Source organism: Rhipicephalus microplus, chromosome 2, assembly GCF_043290135.1.
Source record: "Rhipicephalus microplus isolate Deutch F79 chromosome 2, USDA_Rmic, whole genome shotgun sequence".
NCBI lineage: Eukaryota > Metazoa > Arthropoda > Arachnida > Ixodida > Ixodidae > Rhipicephalus > Rhipicephalus microplus.
In genome coordinates, this window is record NC_134701.1 from 270011731 (window position 1) to 270032459 (window position 20729).

General features: G+C 44.6%; 1 protein-coding gene across 1 annotated transcript; it reads right to left on the reverse strand.

The window, feature by feature from the left end:
- Positions 1–527: 527 nt before the first annotated feature.
- Positions 528–20675, reverse strand: wcd (U3 small nucleolar RNA-associated protein 18 homolog wicked). The gene is made up of 14 exons (XM_037420979.2): positions 20535–20675; positions 20231–20427; positions 19847–19989; positions 19691–19774; positions 18320–18381; positions 16621–16745; positions 16170–16253; positions 7332–7506; positions 6010–6110; positions 5287–5374; positions 3305–3428; positions 2347–2521; positions 1203–1339; positions 528–699 (listed from the first exon to the last, which is right to left on the reverse strand). Exons 2-14 carry the CDS (start codon positions 20417–20419, stop codon positions 675–677), a joined length of 1512 nt encoding a protein of 503 aa, XP_037276876.1. The 5' UTR covers positions 20420–20427; positions 20535–20675; the 3' UTR covers positions 528–674.
- Positions 20676–20729: the final 54 nt, after the last annotated feature.

The following is a 20729-nucleotide window of genomic DNA, read 5'->3' on the forward strand; positions in this document are numbered from 1 at the left end:
CATATGGTAATTTTGGGACGTTAGACCCCACATATCAATCATTACAGTAAATGTGCCTCATTTTACTAAATGCCAACTATACTTTTTTAGCGAACTGTATGAATATAAGAGCCTCACATTGCACTCGGCAACAGTGTTGAAGGACGTTGATTTTATGTCCATCCATGAATTATTGACCACGCCTGAACTTCGCAGGCAACCAAGTTATACCTTACTTTATATTTCAATTATGCCGTAAAGCATACTGGTACTAAAAAATTAATAAACGGGGACACTTTTGAGTCACTCAGCTGCTGAAACAATAGGACTCTGAGGTTTGTGATTGAATTGTGCTGCAATAAGTACCAGCTTGCCAAATTCACTTTATCTGAGAAGCGCAGAGGCACAACACAGCCAGCATGAAAGCTAAAGCGTGAAGCGCACGCACTCGTCGCATCAGCTGCAGTGGCACACACACTTTTCCCGTGAGTGCTTGCGCGCCCACTGGGGGCGCTTGTGTGCTTGAAAAAAGTCTATGTGCACATGAATGCTGCAAGTAGTACTTGCTATTTATATCCATCTTTGCCAATGTCATACACACAACACTGGATATACAACTGAGAGATTTATTGCAGAGTATTTTACAGAGCCATTCTTGTCCAACTGTGACGCTTGGAAGTATGCCTTGAGATGGATCAAAAGTTTAAATAATGCTTGAGCCTGAAAGTAAGAAAAAAATAATAAATATGAACAAAGGTATAGGACTACAATAACACTCTAATCAAAACTACCCTTAAAATTAGAAACATTCATAATTGAATACACCTAAAGAGCCCAACTTCATAATGGTTTTTCTTCTGAAGCATTCTATTGTACCCTGGTTTGTGCATGGTGTCGTGACGCAATTTCCACAAGGTCAAATACACATGACAATCAACGTCAACGCGGGCATGCCGCTAAACACCACTCAGCATGATAAAAAAAAGTAAGATAATATAAAATCTAAACAAATGATTCCTTGTGAAACAGAAACTACTACATCAGCTATAAGAAATCATTAAGCCCATATTGGTCCATTCTCAACATTTGCAGCAAATAGTACAACACAGACACTAAATACTACGTCAGATGGAATGCGTTCCTAAACTATAAGTACAACTGTACAAACATCAGCTTGCAATAGTCATTTCTTTGATGCTTACGCCAAACGTTAGGTCTTTTACCTGAACAAGTGTGCAGTTCCCAAATTGTTCCCACACAGAAAGTAGCCACTGTTGGGCGATATGTCTATACAGTTTGAATATCTAAAGTCGTGCTTTCCAGGAAAGTTGGAGAAGGCAGTCAGACTAGGGAAGTGCACCTGTAAATAAGAGCAAGAATACTATATTGGCGAAGATGTCCACAAACTACACTTAGCAAGCACAGCCAACTACATTTGCTTCTTGGATGTGAAACTTGCTTTCTCATACAAGTTCGCCAATAGTTTTATTGTACCTCTCATGCACACAGTTTGTAAGTTGTGATGAATTAATGCCCTAAAAATGAGCATCAGCATGCATAACACACAGGCTGGCAAATGCGGCACACGGAGGACTGAACTTATGGTAGGAAAAAAGAATTTACGAGTGGGTTTTTTCACGTTTAACCGAATTACAAGGAGTTGGAAAAAAATTTAAAAGATTTATAGTCAGGCAGCATCAGCACATTTTTTAAAATAAAATAAAAACAAAACACAAAAAGATCAAAATACAAATCAGCTAAAACAGATTCAATACATATGCAGCAAACTTGTGCGAATATTCAAACCTTGAATATGCAAACGAATATTAACCTATTAGATTCGAATTCACATGTAATCCCCATGTAAAGGTCGTTTCACTGCAGTAAAGGAGTGCCATACCGTGAACACACATTTCCAAGGAAAATCCGCACTACCGCAGAGCCCCACATTAAGGTTGAGTGAACATACTACCTTCACATCGATCCTTACTTTTTTAAATTTAAAAGTTTGTTATAAAGGCCTATGCACTCTCAGTAGAGTAAATTTTAAAATGTAACATATTTTACACGTTATCCCTTGCATTATTCTCAAAGTCAAATCCTGCTACTATTAAAGATTGCTTCCACTTTCTTCTGCACATGATTAAAAAAAAATATTGTGATGGTTAGTAAAGTCATGACAAATATGCTCGTTTTTCTTTATAATACGTGATATAGATTATTCGGAGTCTCTTCCAACCTAAAATTTGCTATTTGCACAAGCTCAGTATGCAGCCTTATCTGCATGCGTGGTAATGTTCAAGTGTACATGCCTGCATTTGTAAGATAAGAGACCAACGAATTCAAAGTGACCAGTGAGTCTCATACCATCTTGACAGCATTGGGCTTGAAAGACGAGCTCATGGCTAGCAGTTCTGATGTGCAGTTGAATTTCAGCTGGGTTACCTCTGTTGTGAGGTTCATAATTTCCTTCAGAGGTGCAGGGTACCTTGTTTCGAGCAGCTTCGATGTCTCGTATACATTCACCACACCCGAATCAGATCTAATGGCCACGGAAAAAAAGCCGTGAACATCGTTGTTTATAGATGAGTAAATCTAAGTATAATGACACATTAGGTTATGGTCCAAGCCTGTAATGATGTGCATCAATGGACCGAGTTGCCACACCAATGAGTGGACCAATTCATAAACTTTCGCTGACACTGCCACTTTATGGCTTCAACAGCATTGCCAGGCTAACTGATGCGCTATTGACTTATTTGAGACTAAGTGAATAAATCTCTCTTTTCACTTCTAAAGCTGCACTTTACTTGGCATGTGTTCTGGTTGAATCACATAAAAGGTTTCTAGTTAGCTACATTCTACTAAAGTGTCATTACTATGTTTGTTATTGTGGGGTATTTTATTATATCTAAGAAGAAAACTTCAACTTTTGTTGTGTAGGTTTGCCACTGCAGCAGGTTCAAACGAAACTGCTTCACAGAAACAATCACTATAATACATATTCAAGGGTGTTAGAATGCTCTGCATTGTCCTTTAGTTTATTTAGTTTAGCAGGTTTTCTTTGCTCAATTAACACAAAGAAACAATAAGGTGGCTATTTGGGCCGGCTGGTTTGGCATCACAAACAAACCTATACAGTAAAACATAAATCTTTTTTGGTAGTAACCACTCTTTCGTCGTCTCAAATCTCCTTTTGTCTACATGTCGATTGCTCTACAAATCACTTTACTCTTACTGAAAAAAAAAAACGTAAGTTCAAGATGTCCTATTAGAATTTGATCTGGAAATACTAGTGAAAAGCCATTTGTTACGAGACCCATACCCTGAGGCAAGAAATTGTCCATTAGGGGAAGCAGCCAGGGAAAGTCCGTCTATGCAACCATGGTCTATAAAGCGATGCTGACAGCGACGACTGTTCATGTCCCAAATGCAGATGTCGCTGCCACCTGTGTGCCGGAAGAGGCGCGTGTAAGACAAAGTTTGCATCCACAAATAAGGAAGTCGCTAGCAACATCCAACAGTCTATCAAGCAAAACAAGAAAAGGCATAGAAGAAATTAATGGAAACATTTTAATAAAAATGCAAGAATACTAATGGGGAAGAGGAATTTTGGTGAAAAAACAACTTGCTGTGGCTGGCTGGAGCAGAATCTGCAATGTCTGTACTACAGATCTATTGTTATACCACTTTAATTACAAGCCACAAACATAGTGCCTCGATTCTTTGTATGCTACGATCAGCTGCATTTACACAAAGTGGCACGTTCCCTGCCTCCCATGCTTGTGCAGAAAGCTTGGAGGCTGCCTTCTTTTTTCCTCAGAGATCAAAAAGTACTTTCCCCATAGAACTTCATGAGTGTTACAACATCAATTACTTAGGCTTAACTGTATGCAATGCATGAGTCACTTCGGTGAGTTGCGCACTGTTTACAGAAAGCAATACTTCATGAGCATCGCACAAACAAAGAAAAAAAAATTTAGAGCCAATTAAACAGTACATGAAACAGGACTGCATGGGTATTCAATACTTCAAATACTTCTACTATTCAAATGTCGTAATAACCAATACTAGTCGACATTACCGTAATTACTCGAATCTCACGCGCACCTTTTTTCTGGTTAGGCAAATTCATAAATGGCATGCGCGTTAGAATCGAGTACGAAAAAAAAATGAATACGGTCATTCTATTGCCATCGGCATTTCCAAAATGGCCACCCCCTACGTGCGTTTGCATGGTGTGTCGGCCATTTCTGCCTATGTGTTTCTTATGTGCGGCACTTCGTACCTGTGCTGAGGAGTTCGTCATCTTGTAGAAAATTAGCATCGACGGCATGGAAGGGCCGACTTCAAAGACTCGACGAGTGCTCCACGATGCCGCTTTTAAAAGAAAAGTCATCGTGTGTGCCGAAACGGACGGAAATCGGGCCGCATCACGGTCGTTCGGAGATCCCGAAACGTGCGTGCGGGACTGGCGGAAACAAAAGCAGAATATCGTCGACAGCAAAGATTCACGCAAAGGCTTCAGTGAACCACAGCAGGGTCGGTTTCCGTAAATTAAAGAGCTGCTCGGCGAGTATGAGATTAAGCAGTGAGTGGCCCGTGACGACAGAACTGCTCCAAGTGCAGGCTATGCAGTTAGCCTTAGAAAAAGGGCTAATGCGGAGCCAGTTCAAAGCGAGCAGGTGCTGGCTAACCAACTTTATGAAGAGGAAAGGATTTTCCCTCCGAAGGCAGACGGGCATGTGCCAAAAGTTGCCGGAGGAGTACGAAGAAAAGCTTTGTAGTTTTCAGAGGTTCGTCCTAAACTTGTGGCACAACAACGATTACTTGCTTGGGCAAATCGGGAATGCCGATCAGACGCCTCTTTACTTTGACGTGCCTGGCACCACAACCGTCGAGAAGAAGGGGGCGAAGCAAGTTTGCGTGCTGACATCGGGCCACGGTAAAACTTGAGTGATGGCAATGCTCCGTTGTACGTCAGATAGGCACAAGCTTCCCCGTACCTCATATTTAAACGGAAGACGCTCCCAAAAGGAGTCGTTTTCGCGAGTGGTGTGATCGTGCAGGCCAACAGAATAATGAGTGCGCGTTGAAATCGATTTCTTACTCTTTTTTTTGTCGTGGAAACCGGGTGCGCGTTACAATCGAGGGCGCGGTAGAATCGAGTAAATAGGGTAGCTCTCGGGTACTACGTGGTTAAACACTAGCATGTGTCAGGAAAACTAAACACATTTTCTTCATTTATGAATCTTTTAATGAAGATGCTTTAATAAAGATTTCTCAAAATGATTAAAAGCCACTTACCAATAGTGTACATCGAAGAGCCATTGGTAGTGAATGCAACACTCTTCACCTGCTTATTCATTTTTAATGTGTACAAACACTCCTTTGACTGAAAATACAAATGAGATAATGTCAACACTAAAACATGAATCACTTTTACTGAAACAGAGGTTGAGAGCAACAGTTGTCATTTGGTGGTTGAATTGACTATATTCAGAGAATGCGCATGCCCATCATGTGCCACAGCAACTTTTATAAAGCTTCTATTCAGTCACTTCATGAAAGACCAGTAGGTGAAGACAGTATAGGAGCCTTTTTGCTCATGTATTAATATGATTGGTAGCTTTCACTGGACAGTATGGTGTTGACGAAGGTACCTGATGAGCAGTGAGAAGGTTAGCGACAGCGAGTGCAAAACCTTGACGACCTCACAGTCATCTATAAAGCCTGTTAACTTTGCCAATGATGCGAGCTTTCAAAAGTTCTTCTGCCACATGTTCATTAGAGACTGGCATACCTCAACTAGTAGTACTGTGTAACCGATTTTGTCTGATCCTAGGGTGGTTCAGGGGCCCTTTTAGCATCGTGTTTCTACCATACCAGGTTCTCTATTTTTACGCTTGTTCTGCACAGCCGTGTTGATGCTCTAGCCTTGTCTCATGCCCTCAGTGCCCTTTTTCTGCCCTCTTTTTTTTTTTTTGGGATGCTGGCAAAAATATGATGCATTTGCAGAGTGCTACTTACTTTTGCAGAGACGATGTGTATTTCACCAAAGCGCCCAGTCACCACAAAGTACTGTCCATCAGGCGACACATAAAATTGTTTAGCATTTGTGATGTTGAGACCTAGTATAAGAGAGGGGGTCAAGAAAGCGAGTTAAATAAGAGGTTGCCATTTCCTTTATTGATACCTTAACAATACTGCAGTTTTTTGCACGAAAACTCCGCATTTGCAATTAGGTGAAAATTGCTATGCTACTCGAGGGCGCTACATTTGATTTTCTGCTCGCCCTTTCTCTTCCCCTCGTCCACTTATGAGGTTGGCGGAGAGTGAGCCAAGCGAACATAAACACGCTGCTAAGGAACACATTTGCTTAGCTGACAAAGTAAGTCAAAGCGTTGGCTCAAGCAGCATTTCAAGCACAATGATATTTCATCACTTTAAGCCTCAATCTTCCCATCTTGTATGGAGAATGTCGTGTTACTAGTAGTCGTCTGCCATTCATTACAGCTGGGATATGAGGTGAAGGCTTTCATACCATGTTATCAGTAAATCTGCTTTAGTGATGATTCATGACCGATCATTTTCTTATGATGAAGTTAAAAAAAAGTTATCAGTTACATCTGTTTTAATTTAGGCATAATGTTTAAGGAAGGACTCTACGTACACACTGCATACAGCTGTTACAATGAGCTAAATAAAACACAAAATTTAACAAAAGTTTCCTATGACGCAAAAATGTAATGCCCTTCCATGCTTTTCTTCATGAAACAACTGACACCAAGTAAAGCTCACAAACTACCACCATTAAGTATGAATGAAAGCAAATACAAGGACGTAAATAATTAAGAAGACAGGCTTATAACCGCATCTGGAAGCTATGAACGCCTACTGTGTATTCCATGCTGTAGTGAGCACCCAGTATATACAGAACGCAGAGTTTAAAACAAAAAGGTGTTTTTTAGTTCATCCGCCTCTATAGCATAGTTTCCAGAGATTAATTTAAAGTGAAAATAAACTTTTATTAGAAAGCCTGATTGTTGGTAACTAGCTTACAGATAAGTTTACTTAAGTCATATCCGGCAGTATGCAGTCAATCTAACTATGCGAATTATCATGCATGGCAAAAACTTGAAAGGAACATTGGACATTTTCCTCTTCATCGAGCATGCCTACAAATTATTAAAAAAAAGACTAATTGGGCACACTTCACGAGTAGAGTTAGTCTGCAGTCTGGAATTGTTCAGCTTTTAGACAAGCATGCCAATAGACTATGCTGGATCATAGATGGAAGTTGCACAACCTATAAAGCTTTAGACAACCACGATGAATGTTTTATTAATCACCTTTAGGAAAACGGATCTGAGTTGTTTTCCCGGCCATCATGTCATAGCAGAACATGTGATCCTTCTGGGAAGAGCCCGCCCATATTTCGCGGCCGTCGTGCGAGAAGTGAGCGCAATGAATGGGGAAGCGGTCAAAGTGGACAGCCTGAATTTTGGCATTGGTCTTGCCATCAACCTGAAATGGAGAAAAAAAAAAAATGTTTGTCACTCTCGGGGTACTTGAAAGGGCAACCAAAGAACTTTGCAAGAATTTATCATGTCCACAACGAAGCGAGCACCTTGCTGAAAGCAGAATTGTCCATAATTAAATTAACAGATGAAAACTGTATGCAGAGGTAAATGTAGAATTTTACGGTGAATCATCAAGATTCATCCCGTATAAGTGGATCATGAACACAGAACCTCCTGTCAGACACTTAGGAGACTTTCCCTTTAGTGGTTTCCAAAACTATCATAGCTCAAACAAAGTGTTCACAAGCAAACTTGAAGCAAACAAGTGAAAAATCTTGAAGCTCACTGAGATTTGTAATGTTAGGCTTGTAGAGACAACCAATCTAACTATCAAAATAAGGAAAAGGTTTGCACCAGATAGAAAAATACTGATGAAGTTATCCTTGAACCATGACTCATCTTATGCAAATTTTTTTAAATGCTCGGTTTATTTCAATGAAGCAGTGATGGAAGCAACATTTTACTTTTTGGAGTAGATTCTGGAGCGGAAAAAATGGTGCTTGGGAGCAGCCTTTCCGGATCGGAAAAAATGCTGGTTTGGAGAAGCTGTTCGTGGTTTCAGAGCAGATGGCCCAATATTCCTAACTATTCCTGGAGTGTAAAACATCATTTAAACATGTGATAAATAATAATACTTATTACTAACATATTGAATGTAGAATAATGATTGCAAGAAACAAGTGACTAAGCACATGGATTGTCACTCAATGCTAATTAAGATTAGCTATATATATTTAAAATGCAAGCACTTGTGGCATAAATAATATTAAAGTGATAAAGCTGAGCACCAAATTATAGAACTAGGCACAATCACATGGAACTACCACCAAAGCAGCAATTTAAAATTGGTATGAAATCAAAGGAATATGTAATATTCACAGGTCCAAAAGATAACCAGCATCAAAAATTAAAAGAAATCTAATTGCATAAAATGCCAGTTCTTGTGGCATAAATTAGGTCAAAGCTGATATAATGGTAAATGTAATCAGTCACACATAGGTACCACTATGATATGGAACTATCAGCACGTGTATTTCACCAAAATAGTCTGCTTGTCAGGTCCAAACATACAACCAAGTCAGACACATATAGTGCCACAACTTCTGGCATGGCCAATACGCTTGGGTGCAGCTAGTATACAGTCAGTAAGCAAGCTGCGTACTACTAGAATACTAGGATGAGAGTACATACAGCTTGTTTTTGGTTGAGTCTAGGCTTGCTGAACGATCACACCGTTCAAGTCTGTTCTTTTCCATTTCCCAATACCATTTCTGAGCAGGTTCGGAGCAGTCACTAACAAATATGACACTTTGGAGCAGCATTTATCTTTGGGAGCAGTTTGGGACAATTGGAGCAGCGCTTCCATCACTGAATGAAGCAACATTGCTGCCCAGTAGTAAGCAGCATCAATAAGTGCCCTTCAGCATTTTTTAGTTTCCGTTCAGGGTAACATTTGGTTTATTACTTAAGCATAAGAAACTTATTCTTTTTCTTTGCTGCATGCAGATAACCTCTGAATTCGCCAATGCTGCAATTTGCAGTGCAAATGCTGATCATGCCTTTCAATGCTGTACTTACTCAGACATAGAAGGAATAATATTTCGTAGGAGTACACTGTCCTTCTGAGAGATAACAACAGGGAGAGTGCATTTGAGTGAGTGCTGTGAAACTGATATCTAAGCACACACAATGAAACTTTATTAGTAACATTATCACGGTAGAGAGCTACAACAAATAATGAGAAAAATGACTTGATATTGCCATGTTTCATTTCCCAAGTTTTGTTATCGTCCCAAAACACTACACGATTCTCAGCACAAACCGCGCCTGCAGTTTTCGAGAAGCTTCCGGACTGTAGTAGATCATTTCGATAAGATCACGCCTACTCTGCAAACTGTACAGATTATTCTGGAACCTACGCCACCGCCAGCGATAACGCTAGGACATTCGACGGCAAGAGTATAAATGCTGACGCGCTTTGCCGCTTGTCCGTAGTTGATCGACGGCCGATGCTCCATTCAGTGCTATCTGTGCAAGACTGCTACTGTAATCGAACTTTCCGTTTACCGGGCACAGGTTCGCCCAAATAAACAGTTAAATCCCAACATAAAGTCTCCTGTCTTCGGCCATGCCACGACCCCGTGAAATCTGGTGGAGATGCTGCTTCGTTCATGTACCGGACGCTCCCGTCAAGCCGTGAACCCAGCCCACGTCGCGGAGAAGACACCGACGCCAACCAGGAGCAGCGAACAAGCCGCCGACAGCAAGGGCTACCACCGGAGTACGGGCTTCTACAAGACAAGGCACGGAAGACCAAGGCCATGACCGCGACTGCAGCGACAATGACAACCGCAGCGTCCCAGCCCACGATGGTCATGCATCAACCCAGGGAACCACCAAATTTCCATGGGTCATCGTTCGAAGACCCGGAAACCTGGCTAGAAACATACGACCGTGTGGCCGCCCTCAACCACTGGGACAACGAAGAAAAGCTCCGTCGTGTGTTGTTCTATTTGGAAGACACCACAAAGACCCGGCTCGAAAATCGGGAGTCCACGCTCCGAACGTGGGATGTTTTCCGCGGTGCATTCCTGCAAACGTTCGCGAGCGTCGCTTGCAAAGAGAGGGCCGCTGCTTTATTAGAGACCCGGGTTCATCTACCAAATGAAAATGGTTCAATTTTCACAGAAGAAATGACCCGCCTATTCCGTCACGCTGATCCAGACATGCCTGAGAAGAAAAAAGTTCGTTTCCTCATGCGAGGGGTCCAACAGGAGCTCTTCGCGGGACTGATGAGAAATCCACCGAACACCGTCCAAGAATTTGTAGCCGAAGCGACCACTATCGAAAAGACCCTGGACATGCGCACCAGACAGTATAATCGTGGCCTGACTGCAGACTGCGCTCTTGCTCAAGCCAAGAACTCCGGAGACCTGTGTGAAAAGATCCGAGTGATCGTGCGGGAAGAGCTGCTCAAGCTGCTGCCTTCGGCGGGCCTCAAGTGGATTCAATCGCCGACATTGTGCGAGAAGAAGTTCGGCAATCGTTTCGAATTCCCCAAGCACCGCTGCCCGAGCCGGAAGCTATGAGCTACGCCGCAGCAGTGCGCCAGAACGCTCCTCCCCGTCCACGCCAAAACACCGCCCCGTCGCACTTCCTTCGACAGACGCCACCGCCGCCTTACCGATCGCCAGCGGCCCAGCGGGGTGCGCCGAGGAGGACTGACGTCTGGCGCACCCCTGACCACCGCCCGCTCTACTACCACTGCGGCGAGGCCGGACACACATACCGCCATTGCCAGTACTGACAGATGGGACTGCGTGGCTTCACCATCAATGCACCGCGTGCACAGCCAGGAGAACGGCCACGTGACATCGCCGACTACCTGACAAGAACTCAGTGAACACCACGAAGCCCTTCGCGTTCGCCGTCGCCCAGCTGCGGCACGTCACCGCACCACCGGCAGTACTCTGGTCCAACGCGGGGCCGGTCTCTTAGCCCATATCAGGGAAACTAAGGGCAGCAACCGATGGAGGTGCGGTTGCTGTGCGACGAACTACCGAAGATCCCCCGACGATGACGCCGCCGCGACGGAGCTTTTCGAACACAACGCCAACCAGGCAAAGTCCTGACGGCGAAACCTCACTTACCGAAGGTGACCTGACAACGCAACATGGAAGCAGCGGAACAAGCCAACGCAGCCGTGACCCGACACCACGCCCTAACTGTAATGCGCGACGGCGAAATAGCGACCTCAGCGTTCTTATCGATGGCCACACTGTGACCGCTTTCGTCGATACTGGAGCAGACTACTCAGTCATCAGTGGGTCGTTCGCCGCGAAGTTAAAGAAAGTTAGGACAGCTTGCGAAGGCCCTGAAATCCGCACAGCCGGAGGTCATCTCGTAACGCCTGCAGGAATCTGCACAGCGAGAGTCACCATTAACGGCCGTATTTATCCTACAGACTTCGTAGTCCTACAGCGTTGCTCGAGAGCTGTCATCCTTGGCATGGACTTCCTATGCCTCAATGGTGCTGTCATCAACCTAAAAACAAAGTCGATAACGTCATCCACAGAAGAAGCATTACCGCCGTGCACGCCGTCAGGAACCCATACCTCGAATGTGCTGGAAGAACAAGTCACCATTCCTTCCGCTCAAGCGTCATTATTGCAATCGGCGCTCCTAAATCACCTGTCTTGGAAGGCGTTGTTGAAGGCAGTCAGCATCTGTTGGTCACCCGAAATATTTGCGTCGCAAGAGGAATTGCAGAGCTGCGGGGAGGCAAAGCAACGGTTATGCTCACGAATTTCAGCAATGAGTACAAACATGTGAACAAAGGAACAACGGTCGCTGTTGTCGAAGCCACCAATGCTTTCGTCCTCGCCGATTCTGCGGAACCTGCTCAGAGGAACCAAGCTCCTCCCTTAGCTTTCGATGTCAATCCCAGACTTCCGAACCATAAGCAAGAACAGCTCAAGGCCCTGCTCCTGCAATACGAAGATTGCTTTTCGTCGTCATCAAAAATTCGGCAGACCCCAATCACGAAACATCGCATCATAACCGAAGAAAATGCCAGACCACTCCTTCAGAGTCCGTACAGGGTTTCGACGCGAGAACGTGAGGCCATGAAGAGACAAGTTGATGAAATGCTGCGGGATGACATTATCCCGCCGTCCAAGAGTCCATGGGCATCCCCCGTGGTGTTAGTGAAGAAAAAGGATGGGACCCTACATTTCTGCGTCATTTATCGCCGCCTGAACAAAATCACAAGAAAGGACGTGTATCCTCTCCCACGAATAGACGACGCACTTTATCGGCTCCATAACGCCAAGTACTTTTCGTCAATGGACCTCAAGACTGGCTATTGGCAAATCGAAGTCGACGAAAAAGACCGAGAGAAGACGGCATTTATAACACCGGGCGGCCTCTTCGAGTTTAAGGTGATGCCCTTCGGTCTTTGCTCAGCGCCTGCAACATTTCAACGCGTTATGGATACAGTACTGGCAGGATTGAAGTGGCAGGCTTGCCTTGTGTACTTGGACAACGTCGTCGTGTTTTCCTCGAGTTTCGACGAGCATCTTCGGCGCCTTGAAACTGTACTTCAAGCCATCAAGACATCCGGACTCACACTGAAGCCAGAAAAGTGCAGATTTGCGTTTGAGGAGCTCGTTTCTGGGGCACGTTATTAGCAAGTCTGGAGTTCGTCCCGATCCACGGAAAACAGCCGCCATCGCTGACTTCCCGCCGCCCACTGACAAAAAGGCGGTGCGCCGATTTCTGGGCCTGTGCGCCTATTATAAGCGGTTCGTGAAAAACTTCGCCCGCATCGCCGATTCTTTCACTAACCTTACCAAGGCCGACGTGGAGTTCAAGTGGGAAACGCCGCAGGAACACGCTTTCCAGGAGCTTAAACATCGCCTCCAGACGCCTCCGTTACTTGCCCATTTCAACGAATTCGCCGAGACAGAAATACATACTGACGCAAGCAGCGTAGGTCTTGGCGCCGTTCTTGTGCAGAGGGCTGACGGACTTGAAAGGGTTATTAGTTACGCCAGCCGATCGCTATTCAAAGCAGAAGCCAATTATTCCACAACAGAAAAGGAGTGCCTCGCCATCATCTCGGCTACGTCGAAATTTCGCCCCTACCTCTACAACAGGCCCTTCAAAGTTGTGAGCAACCACCACGCCTTGTGTTGGCTAGCCACCTTGAAGGACGCTTCAGGTCTCCTCGCACGATGAAGCCTGGGACTTCAAGAATATGACATTACTGTCATTTACAAGTCCAGCAAGAAACACTCTGACGCCGACTGTCTCTCTCGTGCGCCTGTCGACCAACCACCACCCGACGACCCGGATGACGACTACTTCTTGGAAACGATAACTACCGACGACTTCGCCGAACGACAGCGAGCCGACCCGGAACTTAAGGCCCTAATATAATACCTCGAAGGCAGGACCGCCGAAGTCCCGAAGGTATTCAAGCGCGCACTTGCATCGTTCTTCCTGTGAAACGGTCTTCTACAAAAGAAAAAATTTTCACCACTTCGAGCTAAGTACCTCCTTGTGGTGCCATCAGCTTTGCGACCGGAATTCCTGCAGGCCCTGCACGACGATCCGACGGCAGGGCACCTCGGTGTTTCTCGCACGCTCGCGAGGATACAAGAAAGGTACTACTGGCCACATTTTCCCACCGACGTCACTCGTTATGTGAGGACATGCCGGGACTGTCAGCGACGCAAGGCACCGCCCACAAGGCCAGCGGGACTTCAGCAGCCAATTGAACCACCTTACCGACCTTTCCAGCAGATTGGTATGGACCTACTGAGGCTGTTCCCGACGTTGGCTTTTGGAAACAAGTGGATCGTGGTAGCCACCGACTACCTCACCCGCTACGCCGAGACAAAAGCCCTTCCCAAAGGCAGTGCATCCGAGGTAGCTAAGTTCTTCGTTGAAAATATCATCCTACGTCACGGCGCCCCGGAGGTCCTTATCACCGACAGAGGAACGGCATTTACTGCAGACTTAACTCAAGCGATCTTGGCATACAGCCAGACAAACCACCGCCGGACGACAGCGTACCACCCAAAGACCAACGGCCTCACCGAGCGGCTTAACAAGACGATCGCCGACATGCTGGCAATGTACGTCGATGTCGAACACAAAACGTGGGACGCTATTCTTCCGTACGTGACCTTCGCATACAACACGGCGGTGCAGGAGACGACGCAGATATCTCCATACAAATTGGTCTACGGAAGGAGCCCGGCAACGACGCTCGATGCCATGTTACCCAACGTCACCGATGAAGAAAGCCTCGATGTGAGTGAGTACCTTCATCGCGCCGAAGAAGCCCGACAACTCGCGCGTCTCCGTATCAAGAATCAACAGACGACCGACAGCCGCCGTTACAATCTTCGACGACGCTTCGTGGAATACCAGCCCAGTGAACGTGTTTGGGTGTGGACGCCGATACGCCGACGTGGACTGAGTGAAAAGCTTCTGCGAGGTACTTCGGACCATACAGGGTGGTTCGACGTCTCGGCCCACTTGATTACAAGGCTGTCCTTGACGGCATCACGAACTCTCAACGACGCCAATCGCGACCTGAAGTTGTCCATGTCGCGCGCCTCAATCCGTTTTATGCGCGTTGACAAACTGAAACAGTATATTTTGTATTATTATTGCATCGTAATTTATTCATTGTACTTTCTTGCATTATTGTTGTACCTTCATCTTTAGTTAAAGCATCGGGACGTTGCCTTTTTCAGAGGGGGGCAATGCCACGTTTCATTTCCCCAAGTTTTGTTATCGCCCCAAAACACTACACAATTCTCAGCGCAAACCGCGCCTGCAGTTTTCGAGAAGCTTCCGGACTGTAGTAGATCATTTCAATAAGATCACGCCTACTCTGCGAACTGTACAGATTATTCTGGAACCTACGCCACCGCCAGCAATAACGCTAGGACATTCGACGGCAAAAGTATAAATGCCGACGCGCTTCGCCGCTTGTCCGTAGTTGATCTGATCGACGGCCGACGCTCCGTTCCATGCTATCTGTGCAAGACTGCTACTGTAATTGAACTTTGCGTTTACCGGGAACAGGTTCGCCCAAATAAACAGTTAAATCCCAACATAAGGTCTCCTGTTTGGCCAGGTCACGACCCCGTGACAATATATAATACGAGGCTTTATGATCAACAGTGGAGGAAAAAATCAAAAAGACATTAAAGCAGGGAGAAAAGCCAAAACCGACATCTACTCCATCATACCAGCTTTGCTTTATCGCCTTACCAGTATGTAATTATTAACTTGCAAGGTTCCCAGCATCACGGAGGCATGCAGGATTGCAAGCTGAACAAGTGAGCCGAGTAGAGAATAACTAACGAAGTAACCAGCCATAGGTGTGAGCACAAGAAGACGGCAGGGGTGGCACCACCCCATTAACCCTTTCCCTACTGAAACATCAGGCCAGACACGATACATTGCAAATGAACGCGTAGATTTCTGTACCAAAATGCATGCTTTGGGCATATTCTTAAATATGTTACTGCACCATCTGTTCAAGCAAAGGAGAACCCATCAAAATGAATCAGAGTAGCCTTAATGCGTAGACAAACTCAACTTGTCTTTGGTGGGAAAGGGTTAGTCAACTAAAAGGGGGGAAGGGGGCGATTCTATCCCGTAGCTTAACTCAGTCGGACCTTGCAAGTCATTTTTTATTGCACGGAGTCCAGGCTACACATGTTTTTTGATGGAAGAGGCAACCAAGGTCCCCTGATGTTGCATTGAAAGAGCTGCTTACTTCACATAATTTACCCTGGAAAGACAGGGGCAAATAACATGTTTTTGTGAGAAGCATGTAATGGCTCCATTTTCATCTGCGTATCAATCACTGAGATGTTTTTAAAAATTTATTTGAATTTACCCAGCTTGAGGAAGGGAGGATACGACAGTCGCCCCTCCCCCCCCCCACCTCCCTCTATGAGAGTAAACACGACTGCACAAGGAAGCTACAAGGAAGAGCAAAAAACTATAAAGAAAACGGTTTGCATTTCATTCCATTTGTGTCTTGGAAAAACATTCAAAATAAAATCGCACAAAATGTACCTGGCAGATTGTTGCTGTGCCCGAAAGACCTGCTACTAGCGCCACTTGAGAGCTGGGGTGAAACTCAACACTCTTCAGCACACTCTGAAAGACAAAACAGGACAGTGAGAAAGCTGTTAAACAAAAAGTAGTAGAACTACACAGGGAAATGAAACAAACTGACACAAAACAACACCACTCATATGATAATAGCGTTCTTTCATCTTTCACGAGCAGTGGCCATTGTGAAACTTCACTATTTGATGTTTGCAATAAAAGGTTGTTCTGCAAGTCTACCGCTATAACTCTGAAGAGCAACAAGTGATACTCCCACCGCCACATCTGTTACACACATACAACAACAGGCAAAATTAACCGAGGCTTCAAGAAAATGTCTTAGTAACGGCAAAGATGGATTACCTTGATGTTTTATAGTAAACATCAAACAGGAGACTACCAAAATATTTCTTACATTTTCCCTCGACTCAAATGCCAGAGGTGTACATTTATGAATTTGCAAGGTGTTTGTTGGCAGGTTCTTGGAGTCTCCAACAAATCTGGTGGCTTTTCGCAAGATCTCGTCGTCCTCTTCATCGTCTGTACATGAAAAAAAAAAAAATTACATAATAAAGATTTACACATGAGTAGCATGAACTGGGCATAAAAGTAAACAATTAAATGAGTGTCTATAGGCATATTATGCTGTCGCACATCTCAAATACCGGTACAGAAAACTGGCAGTGTTCAATGCCAAGAATGATAAGCTATATATAAAATAATCAGCACCGATTTGAATTACTCAAAAAATGCACGGACAGTGACATGCAGGATTAATTACAAACAGATAAACACGATTTATTCTTCTTTATTACATTAAGTACACGAGCGTTCTCTCAAATCATCCTCGGTAGGAATGCGCCTGCCACGGCCAAAAATTGGACCCACGACTTCCTCCTTAGCAGCAGTAAACATAGCCACTTGCACATTTTTCCACTAAGGAAAAATGTGCAAGGAGCATAACAAGACAAAATAAAGAGTTGTATTGCTGGTTAATCAAGCAGCCTGCATACACAGGACATTGAGGCAATGGTATTATGCATGCTCGAAGCCCGAAGCACATCGTCCAAGGAGCTACGTGTACACACCACCAAAAACACCTCGGCCACTACTGTCCTCCTAGTAGAGATTATCTATCCTGAGCAGATGACGTTACCCATAGCGTCAACCACTTTACTCTCACGGCAAACCATGCCGAGGCTGGCCAGATCAATCCACTGGAGTGCAAAAGTGCCCGAACATTACGGCTTAACTGGCTTGTCCAAGCATAGAGAGAGAAAGAATAAAATGAGGGAGAGCATAATGCAAGGCGATGATGGATGAAAATAATCAGTAGACAGGAAAAGACGATGCCCATCACACCACCACAAGTTCTCCTTGTGCATGTCGTTCTCGGACTGCAACCAGCCTTCTCGATTGTTTTGCACCAGCTTCAGTCACAACTTCGTCCCATAAAAAAACCTTTTCTGCCCCAGCTTGATAACCTTTGTCATATTAATGATGGATATTTTATGGGAAGCAGTTTATTTCATGCCACTGCCTATGCTTCCTTGAACATTTTAAACTGCAAATACAAACCAATTCGTACATGACAATACGCTATGGCGCTGCGAGTATGTGGGACCTTTATGTGGCTTGCGTTTGGGTAAGTACAACTATAATACATGTCTGCGTGCATATGTAACTTCTCGTGCACCCACAATCTTGGGGCCCCAACCGATTGTGTACCCAGATAAAACTCTCTAATAACAGTATATAAAAAAAAGTAAATACTTATAAGTAGCTTGGTCTAATGCAATGTTCCAAAAACAATTTGCCCTACCGTTACACCTGCTCTCAAATGTAGTGGACAGTTCAGACATGACTTTTGAATTTAGGTTTAGGAATAATAAATGCATTACATGTGACCATAATACTTGCATTAAACAAGGAAATGATTGTATCCCGAATCTGCCCAAACTGATTTAGTCCTTTTTTTTAAAGGGGGGCAGCTCGCCGAGTTGCCTAACAGAAACATTGATCTATAGTCTACTATAAAGTACGTTAGATGAATGCTATATGTATAAAACATTATTGGCGATAAGAATAAGAAAGCATCGAGAAAGATGGCATACCTGAAGGTTTTTCAGCTTCAGTCTGCTCTGCCCACTTTGGCACACCCATGATTTTTGTGTACCTGGCAAGAAAAAGCAAGATTTAAATCGAGCTTATTGTAAAGGCAGGTGTCTACAGCCAGCTTTCATAACTGAAGGTGGCATCTCGTTCCCCACTAGAGCGTGTGCCGGCACCGCACAGCTGAGTGCAATCTACCCCTCTCTCCCCTTTGAGCTCGCTGCTGCCTAGTGCGTCCTCGCTGTGGGAGAGATGCTCACAGGTCTGCACGAGAGGCCGACATGCTGCTCTGGCAAATAGCTTCTCGTCCGTGTGCTCGACTATTGCCTTTTGTGCGATAGTTGTAGTGCCACTAGCAAGCGTACACTTAGTCGGTCATGCAAAAGTTTCCTGTCAGCCTGCAAGCCCGTAATTGTCGTGCTGTGCTGTACGTTGGGTTATTAAACCCGTGTCTGCTGACAACCTGCCTTGAGTGCCTATTCTGTGCTGAATGAGAGAGTCCACAAACTTGGCCACAGTGTCTTCGTGCGCTACGTTGGTTGAAAACGTTCCGTTCTTCCCAATCACGCTCGTAGGGTACGCTCTTCACAAACCTATCTCCGCATATTAAAGGGGTCCTGCAACAGCTTAAGGCCACGAGGCAAGGGTGATGTAGTTTCCTTACCCCTGCCATCCCTCCCTGCTTAGCTTCCAGCGCTTTTGTCAGGACAAGAGAGAAGAGAGAATGCAATCGCAACATGTGACAAATTCTTTGTAACTCCACTCCCACAGGACGGATTGATAAGGTAATAAGCTCTTCCAGTGAATTAATTCCATGGTTACTTGAAAAGTGTTTCAGGGCTCCTTTAAATCAAACTTACCAGGAACAATCTGCCGCAATGGTTTTCTTTTGCTACATACAAGTTAAAGTAACTACTAATGGTGTACCACTTAGAATGTTTTGTTACTGTTACGTCACAGAACCTGACCTGAAATATCTCTGTCACAGAAGACTGCTTCATAGTTAAAAGAAGTTAAACAATACACAAAAAATGATCATAACTACTAACCCATACCAACTCGCCAAGTTTTCTATCCTAAGACAGAAAACTGCGCCCATATGTAACAAGAAAGCTTCTGTCAAGCCAATTCTTCATGCTCCTCAATTCTGCCCTGAATAAATATAACCTACATCAAATACGCTATGAGACATGGCGGCTACGAAAGATTGCCAAAATGATAAAGTTAGCACGTTAATCGGTACTTACTTCCCCACATGCAAACACATGCCAACCCTATTCGACACTGCATAAGACTTCTAAAAAAAAAGTGGCGACAACACAAGTAGCACTGACACTATACAGCATATATCTAATTTTGAAAGTTGCACTTACTTTTTTCTCAACTGATCTGAGTCCACCTTTTTAACCATCTTATGAACAGGTGGACCGTCAGTACAGACATCCTTGTCTTCATCTCTGAAAAATTAAGGCACTGTATAAGATACTGCACATCAGGTCATCGACGATTCGTAATAGAGCTCTGCCTACGTGTTGTCATTATCGTCTTCGTCCTGCCAGGCAGGTTTCTTTCCGACTTGCAGCGGCGGCAATCCAACGCTCCCTTCATCGCTTTCCGCATCGCTCTCAGACGTTTTTCGTTTGGACGCCTTCCGCCGTTTCTGTTTCTTAAGCTGAGAAATAGTCCGGACGTGAATACACACGCGGTCAGTGAATCCTGGCTTCGTTTGCCACCTTTATGTTGTGCGACGAAGTACCATCTACTTTCAGGTCTGACGAGCATGCACCTAGGTAAGCATATGCAATACTAACTCGTATACTTCACATGGTAGAAATCATTGACTTTGTAAGAGCAACGACACACTACGAAACAAGTGGTCGCTACAATCAAGGCAGGAGCGAATTCCAACTCACGTGAGGCGACTCAACTGGTTCGCGACATGAGCCGAACACTAGTTTCTCTAATCTTTCCTCCTCAGAGTCCTTCCCAGCTTCTTCATCACTACTTTCTCCTTCATCTTCTAATATATCAACAGTCTTGGAAATGGGTTCGTCGTGTTGTCTTGTCGGCAGTAGCTTCGTTTCGACAGCTGTGCGCAACATAGCGTTACCTGAAAACGAAACGGTATTTATGCATAATTAGCGAGTTCGCACTACGCGGTGGAATGAACGCGAGGAGAGTGAAGTGAGTCTGGGCAGGCGGAACTCGACAAGTTACCTCAAAAGTTCGAAAGCATGGAAAACAGCGTGGTCGCTGGTTGCGATGGCAGCCGACGGACTAATGACAACTAATAAGTTGTCGATGGTGATCGTTAAATCACTTCAGCTTAAAACAAAATAAGATCATGCTACATCTCAAATGTAACACGTTTATTAAAATAATAAGTTTATAAGCCAAAATTTGCACTGCTTT